The sequence below is a fragment of the Pleuronectes platessa genome, chromosome 6 (genome assembly GCF_947347685.1).
Source record: "Pleuronectes platessa chromosome 6, fPlePla1.1, whole genome shotgun sequence".
Classification (NCBI taxonomy): Eukaryota; Metazoa; Chordata; class Actinopteri; order Pleuronectiformes; family Pleuronectidae; genus Pleuronectes; species Pleuronectes platessa.
This window is the reverse complement of record NC_070631.1, coordinates 12,770,836-12,779,266: the sequence shown is the minus strand read 5'-3', so window position 1 is coordinate 12,779,266 and position 8,431 is coordinate 12,770,836. Positions and strand designations below refer to the sequence as shown.

Below are 8,431 nucleotides of genomic sequence, written 5' to 3'. Positions count from 1 at the left end.
TGCGTGTGTGTGTGTGTGTGTGTGTGGGCTGTCATGCAACAGGGTCGCTGCTGCTGCGCGTCCCCCCCCCCCCCCATCTATGTCTTTATGTATTTTTTGTTTTGCCCTGGTGAGACTGGCGCGTGTCTCGGATGCAGCAGCGCCTGTTGCTCCCCGTGCGCGGCCAATGCCAGGATCTTCATCTCCCCGTGTCTCCGCCTCTTCCACAGCCTGCTCATAGAGCCTGCTCCGTCCACTGTTGTCATCCATTTGTGCAGAAAGGTGCAGCAGCGCCCGGCTGGACCCCCCCCCCCCCCCCCCCCCCCCCCCCCCACTGTCCTTTTAACATGGGATTAAATAAAGCCTCCCACATCACACAACACACAACATGTCTAGATGTCACAACTCGGCGCACCAGGTGTAGTCTACACACCTCACTTTGTTGTCTGCTGTGGAACAATCATGTTGTGGGCATCCTATGGCTGGGCAATAAAACAATATCAATTATTAACAATAACCATGATAATAAAAATAGTAATAACTTTATTTGTATAGCACTTTTTAATACAAACAACAAATTGCTTTACAGCCGGCAAAATATCCAATACAATTTAATAACCTGAGGATGTAGTTTAATAAAATAAAGTGCAGGTAAAACAGCAATAAAACGTCATGTGATAAAGCCTTTTTTATAAAAAAAAGTATTTTAAGACAGTAATTAAAATACTTAAAAAAAGAGAGTTTAATTTTCATAAATAGCAATATAACAAAAGTCCAATATATATATATATATATTGCTCTTTCATTGTAGATTTACAGTGAGGAAACACATTTTTGTTCAAGATTTGCTATCAAGTGTCATTCTCTGCTCTCAGAGAAGAATTTAAAACCACAACCTTCACTCATCGATATCGACAGATCATTTACATCCCTGTGTCAATGCAATATATATTATAATATTCTTAATATAACATGTCTGTGGAGATTCTCAGTCATCCAGGTTATGGTATATCACAGGGGTGCTTAAAACACATCAACTCAACCAAGTCCAGTAGATGTCTCTTTAGCACTTAGACATATATTATAACATACATTTAAGAATATAGGACTAGATGGTGAATATCATATATTACTAATATATTATTATATGATATATAATACACATTGCATGGACATGGGATGGACAAAATAACCGGAATACTTAATAAACCCCAAAACTTTAATATCAACAAAATTCACTGTAAAAAGTGATGCTTTATGAAGCAATGCATACATATGGATCGATAGAATGGGGTAGACAGTAAAGCTAGAAGATAATCTCAAGATAAAACAAATTCCAGACGATATCATCGAATATCAAAAACATTTGTCACATCATTGTTTTTTTAAATGTTAAAGACAGATTTTTATGGGCAGAAAATGACGGTTAATTTACAGCAAAACATTTTACTAATCTGAGTTATATCATTAAAACCACTTGTGTTATGCCTCCTCACTGTGTTTATACAATACATAAACAGCACATCAGTATATAGATGTAGAATCTCGTTAAATTGCCATTGATGAAAACGATATGCTTGAATTTGTTTTATTGCCCAGCCCTAACAGGTGTTTTTATTAATAACATAGATCACATCAGAAAACTTCACTCCTGATATTTCACACACACAAATTCACCTTGGTGGGTGTAATATTCTATAAAAAGATGTTTTGATCAAAGTGTTTTTTAAAATCTGTATATAGCAATATTTGGTATTTTTCACTTATCTGCCTTCTTTTAATGTCTCAGTGATTTGAATATCATAATATTGATACTGATTCATATTATTTGTTGAGATGTCATCACATCTTAAATTAAAGGTGTCGTTTTGTGGTGGTTGTGTGGCACCGAATTGCCTTATACAATGTCAAGTGTTCCAGCTATTTTGTCCAACCCCTCCAAGTTGTAACTCCTCCTTCAACACTCATTACCTCTCTATAAATGTGGAGCTTCTCATATCCATGTGCAGAAGAGCCTGGTACAGAGATAGCAGAGCCCAGTCCAAGTTCAATCCTCAATTAGAAGTGAACTTATTCTTAGACACTTGGAACTGAGAGAGGGTCAAGCTATCTGTGTCCGAGCCTTATTCCTGGACTGCTGCTAAATATGTTTTATATGGTTGGTATCAAAGACATGGCATGTATCCTGTTTTTGTTTTAACAATGATGATTATGAAGGGGGGGGGGGGGGGGGGAGAAGTAATATTTACTATCTTTATTATTTAAAAATGTATTCCTGCAGGCATCTGGTGAGAGAATGAATGCTGATGACTGCAATGGGAGCTCATTCGCACAGGGTAAGTTTATTTATAAGCCACTATACCTTTGTGCAGTGTCTAGACCTAATGTTTACTTCGATTACAGGAGCATGTTTTTGTGTTTCAGGTAATGGAGGCGAGTCGTCAACGGAACAGGATTTTTATGGCGCCCTGCCGGGCCCTCCGGCGAAATCTCCAACCAGTCAGCAGTCCTCGCCACACCGCTCCCTCAGTGGTCAGTTATCATTCCCATCGTTGCATCACGGCCGCGTTGAATGCTTCATTAAAAGGAAACATGAAAACAATGGTGTTTGTTTTCTGTTCATCCTCTCTCCTCACAGCAAACTCCATCAAGGTTGAGCTGTGCAGTGACGATGAGTCGCCGGATGCTCCACAGCCGGAGAACAGAGAGGCTGTGAGGGTTGATAGCGGTGGGGATGACAGAGGGGACCCCATGGAGGAAGGGAACGCAGAGTTCGCTGGAGCTGGAAGAGACAGAGCGAACATTTACGGCGAGATGGCCAGTCCCAATGCTGCTTCACCAGGACCTATCCGGCTCCCCAATGGGAAGCTCCAGTGTGAGGTTTGTGGGATGATCTGCATCGGACCCAATGTGCTGATGGTGCACAAGCGTAGCCACACAGGTGAGGAAAAAGCTGGGCAATACATAATATGAATGAAATACATTATTTATCTGAATATTGATAAATATAGGCAATACTTTAAATGACTTACCTCTTAACTTTAAAGCTTTACAAATGTGTTTGTAGGCGAGAGGCCGTTCCAGTGTAACCAGTGTGGGGCCTCGTTTACCCAGAAGGGGAACTTACTGCGCCACATCAAGCTGCATTCAGGAGAGAAGCCTTTCAAATGTCACACGTGTAACTATGCTTGTCGCCGGAGAGATGCGCTGGCTGGACATCTGCGCACACACACAGGTAAACCCAAGATTTATCTGCAGTCAGGCAGAACCTGATATATTCCCAGAAGAGATTTTGAATCCCTCACTTATTGAACTTGGTGGATGCAGATGTTCCATAATAATATCATCCCTTGTTGCATTGATGTAAAATGTGTGAAACACTGGTAACAGGTTGAAGAGGGGATTCATTAAAACAGTCCAATTCGCTGTTCTCTGAAGTTCAGGGGAAATGGGGCTTCTTCACCAGAATGTTCTTTACAGCACTTCAGAAAATATGACATTTAGGTTTTGACAGGAAATCCTGTTTTGTTCAATAGGTGTTCACAAAAAAGTATTAGTACAGTTGGTCTCGGTGGATTTCAACAGGTCACACAGGTTCACTTTCGAAGAAAAGAGTCTTGTAAACTGGATTTCAGCGAATTGACGTCAGTTTCTCCGACAGCTTACTAAGATGGAACGCTGCGGTGGAGAGTTAAGCGTGTTTCTGTCGTCACTGGTGAGAAACATGCGACGATGTCAGGAATTCTAAATCAACGGGGAAATCCAATCTTTCAAACTTAGCCGATAATAAGTTATTTTATGAGAAAAAAGAGATTAACATTGAAAAAAAAAAACGATGACACTTTGCAAACAGTTTTTAGACCAGACTTTGCTTATATGCAGTGATAATAACCTATCTAGGGTCAAATGTTGTCCCTTTTATCTCACTTGGAAGAAATCCTTGCACTTTGTTCTTTGTATTGCAGTCGCGTCTCCAACGGTGGGGAAACCCTATAAGTGCAGCTTCTGTAGCCGCAGCTACAAACAACAAAGCACTCTGGAGGAACATCTAGAGCGCTGCCATAGTTACCTGAGGAGTCCGGACCACCAGACGTCCATCAACACACAGACTGCACAGGGTAACATCTCACACTGAATCTCACTGACACATGAACACAATATACCTGCTGCAAGTATAAGTAAGGATTTAGTTTGAATACTAATGATGGTGAGTTTTCTGTTTGCAGGTGAAGAGTCAGTCAATATGGAGATTATCACTAAACCTGGGCTCCAGCCATCCAGTGAAAAAATCCAGTTTGTAGATAGACTGGCCATTAGCATCACCAAACGCAAGAGGTCAACACCACAGAAGTTTTTAGGTGGGTAAATTACTTTTCAATAATATATATATATTTTTTTTAAAGGAATTTAAACACCAAACACCCTTTTGTTTTATTGTGTTTCGATTATATTGTAATAATGATATATAGTCAGCTTGATCAAGGACTTTTAAAGTACAGAAGTAATAAGTTCTTGGTCGAGACGCTTGTCAATGTCAAGGAACTGAGGACATGTTGCAGCATGACAGTCTTCAGAAGTGGTACCAGCCGGAGGCAACAGGACTTGCTTGTGTCTCTAAGAATGTGCAGAGACACCCAGAGGAGGTCTCTTCTCAGTCATCTCATTGTTTATGTTCTTTTCTCAGGTGAAAAGCACATGCACCTTGACATACCTGAAGCACCTTATGAATTGTCTTCTGGCTCCGAGAAAGAAGGGGACCTCACAAGCTCTCAGCCTGCCGGGCTGGCTGCTTCACGCCTCCAGGGCGCCAGGGCTAAAGGTGACAACCACGAGTCGCCTACTCTGTCTCAGCTCCATCCTGCCTTTCTGTCGGAGCTCCGCACGGTTATGGGCTCCATCAACAGCAACGTGACTCCTCAGGGCCCCCGAGCCCATGGCGGAGGTGGACTGGCCGCGATGTCTGTTGGCCTGCCTGGCCGGGAGGCAGGCGAAGGTCGTGTCGACAAACCCTCAGCGCATAGCCATACCACCTCACCCAATGGCTGTCCCGACTCTACAGACACAGAGAGCACAGCAGAGGAGCAGAGCACAAGGGCCACAGCCCCAACAAGTACCTCCAACAACCACCACCTCCACCACCAAACCCCAGCACTGCCCCGCAGCCATCCCACTTCCAGCCCCAGCCAGGCCAAATACTTGGACCCAGAGTGGGAGAGAGCATGTCCCGTGCCCCCACCCGTAGTAAAGAGGAGCGCTGGCTCAACCCTTTCTTCCAGGGAGACTGTGCAGGTGTTAGACAGGGACGGCAGGCCTGTGCGCTCCTTCCACTGCCAGCACTGCCGCATCCTCTTCCTGGACCATGTCATGTTCACCATCCACATGGGTTGTCACGGCTTCCGTCAGCCCTTCGAGTGCAACATCTGCGGCCACCTCAGCCAGGACCGCTACGAGTTCTCGTCTCACATCAGCCGCGGGGAGCACCAGGTGGGCTGAGGGGAAAGGGGGCTCGTGTGGTGGCTGCAGGGCGGAGAGGCCGCTGCTGCTTTCTGAAGTTGTGGGCTCACGTTTGTTCTGCACCAGATCAGTTGCTTTAAATCCCGAGTGTCAGTTAAAAAAAAAAAGTTTTTTATTGTGAGAGTATTTATGAATCTAGAAAGTAGACGCAAGTGAAGAATATTTTCAGCGCACCATTTAAAGTTTAGCGGGAGCTAATGACATGCGACGATTGATTGCACTCCCATATCCAATCATCCAGCAAAACTACTGGTTTTGCTTCTAAAGTGCCTTCTTGGAGGATTTCCTCTTCACGACAAAAACCGGGGTGGTGGGACAGGTGCTCTTAAATTTTTGACTAGCCATCTTTTCCTATAAGTGATTTAGTTAGCACTTTTCAGAGGTCACGCACAGAGGCATTTAAGAAAAGCATGGTGTGTAGATTCCAAGAATTATATTTGGTATGCACCAGGAGCTTTGTATTTCTGGTCGAGGAGGGTGTTTGGTCTCGGGTGTCCGGAAAGCTTTATATGCACTGAAGAGCTTTGTGCTTCTGGGTTTGGGTGGAGCGTTTGTCACGGACGAAGCACAGGAAAGGATTGCCTTAACTCCTACACGAGTACGCTGCTGTAGGAATACATATTGTTTACAGCTCGGTTTTTAACGGTGTGTGAAGTCACCTCAGAAGGGAGGATGGTGTACAGCTGCACAGTGAGAAGACTATCAGGGCAAAGGAAAAGGATGAGGGGACGTAAAACTTGAAAATCTTCACCTGCAGGGTGAAAAGAGGCGTTCAGGGCTCAGATGTAAAAATAGTTGTTTTTTTGGATGTTAAAGCGAGCCTCGGAAAGCTGGTGCAGATCAGACCATGAGCCATGTGGTGTACAGCCTGACTGAGACGGCCTGGGGTGCTATACCTGTACAGGTTTGCACTTTTAGGTTCCCTGCTTATATATGAGCATCTTCGCCGAAGCACTTTGACGGCTTTACAATTTGTTTGGTTCCGTGATTGTTTCTACTGCACTGAGAAATCGCATCACACTCACAAAAGCTGATCATGTCATTTGCGACGCCGGTGTGTTTTTAACGGAGCTGGCCTTCTACTGAGTCCCACGACATTGCACTGGTTCCGTGAGGTCTCCACCCCGAGTTTGCTGCAATGTGAGATTAACAAATCAAATCAGTTCTAACTAGAAGAATTCTTTTGGTGGTTTTGCTCTTAGCGGTTGAGGCCGAAAGGTTCTTAAACAATCTCCATCATGTAAGTGATTTAGCAAATGATTTAAAAATGAACGAACAAATCAGTTTGGATCTGTTGAGTTATCACTTTGTGATTATCTATTTAGTGTTGTTTGTTTCAGCCTTGTTGTATTTAATCAGCTATATTCCAAATCTTATCCAGCATATTCCTCAAGTCCATGAAATGTTACCTCCTGCTTCTTTATAGCACCCGAATACCTTATTGCTACAGTATGGTGAGTTATCTGATAATGTTAATATTGGAAACACGAATGAGACCAAACTCAGTATTCTTACTTGTTGTCGTGGGGTTTGCTGCTTCATAGTTTAACTTGATTTCCTTTAATCGCAGGCAAAGATGTACTTGAAAGTGATGAAGAAAAAAAGAAATCTAAAACTGCACTTGGTTTGATAAGTAGAGACGTGTGTGTGAATGGAATATAGCATGTGTGCTTGTTATCTTTTTCTGCTTTTACCTGAACCGTGAATTATTTTTGAAATGTGAAGTAATTTCAAGAAGTGAAAATGAGGCATGGGTTTCTGTCTCCTCGTGTAGACTTTTCAATGTTCTATGATATTTTGTGAATGATGTAACATGACAAAACACTTTACCTCAAAGTTAAAGATGTACAACTGCCTCATTATTTAAAAAAAAAAAGTCATGTTCCTCTCTGAGATGTTCTTGCAGTTACAAATGCGTGCCCCTCGATATTCTCAAAACTTTCTACTGTCAATAAAGTTACGTTTATTGTAAGACAGATTTTCTCTAGTTTGACTATGATGACATCCACATATTGTTTTGCCTTTTGTCACTTACAATCCAAATAAAAAACACACTTGATATTTATGTTACCTAATATACAACAATTTGGAAATATTACATCATACAGTTAAACTCTGTTCAGAGTGTTCTTTAACGTTTAATGTTTAGACACAATTTTAACTGTGCTTTATAATTTCAAGTAACCGCACTAAAGTGGACCATTTAAAATAAACATAAAACACATCACAATTATAAAAATAACGTCATGTTTTATTTAAATCCATAAGCTAAGAAAAACAAAAAAAAATTCTTCCTGTTTTTCAATATTTGAATATTTTTTCATTCTTAAAGTAAAAAATTCCCATAAGAGTCACATATTGTACCTTTTAATGTCAGTTAAAACAAATTCAAACAGTATATACTGTTTACACAGAACAGGGTTTAACTGCAATGAAACGAAAATGGTATTTCTGCGTGACCTTTCAGCTTGTGCACGTGACAGACATTTGTTTTGCCTGTTTCAGGTTAGTTTGACCTTTTTTTTCGTCTGCAGGGGAAAATGTGTTTTGGTAGCTCCTACATACAGGAGGAGTACAGGTGAAGGTCACAAGGTACACAAATAAACCCAAATCCTGCAGTGACGATGAAGAGATCAGCAGCAAGATTCCCCGACTGTTTAGAAGTTGATTACAGAGCCTTCTTTCTCACTCTCACACAAAGTGACCTGCTGACGGATGGGCTTCAGTGGACCCCCTGATGAAGGCAAGGCAGCTGAACAGCTCTGGTGAACTAGAGAGAAGTTGTATTGTGTGCTTTGATTTCAAATAGATCAGGTTGCCCCTGAGTACATGTTCAAAACATGTCTTTGTGCCTCCACCTTTAGATTTGCAGCCTTAACGTCGACATCTCTTGAAAACGTAAATGATCGTCCACACCGTTCGTGCACAGCCTCTGTTT

General features: G+C 42.1%; 1 protein-coding gene across 1 annotated transcript; it reads left to right on the top strand.

Moving 5' to 3' along the window:
• The first annotated feature begins 337 nt into the window (after positions 1-337).
• On the top strand, positions 338-7,465 carry ikzf4 (IKAROS family zinc finger 4). The gene is made up of 8 exons (XM_053424322.1): positions 338-2,137; positions 2,261-2,315; positions 2,404-2,511; positions 2,618-2,920; positions 3,047-3,214; positions 3,945-4,097; positions 4,206-4,337; positions 4,664-7,465. Exons 1-8 carry the CDS (start codon positions 2,126-2,128, stop codon positions 5,470-5,472), a joined length of 1,740 nt encoding a protein of 579 aa, XP_053280297.1. The 5' UTR covers positions 338-2,125; the 3' UTR covers positions 5,473-7,465.
• The last annotated feature ends 966 nt before the right edge of the window (positions 7,466-8,431 follow it).

Excerpts from the sequence above, each read along its gene's own strand:
- ikzf4 (XM_053424322.1), top strand. Across the intron at positions 2,316-2,403 it reads TGGGAGCTCATTCGCACAGG|GTAATGGAGGCGAGTCGTCA; the intron begins GTAAGTTTATTT and ends TTTGTGTTTCAG. Across the intron at positions 4,098-4,205 it reads CAACACACAGACTGCACAGG|GTGAAGAGTCAGTCAATATG; the intron begins GTAACATCTCAC and ends TTCTGTTTGCAG.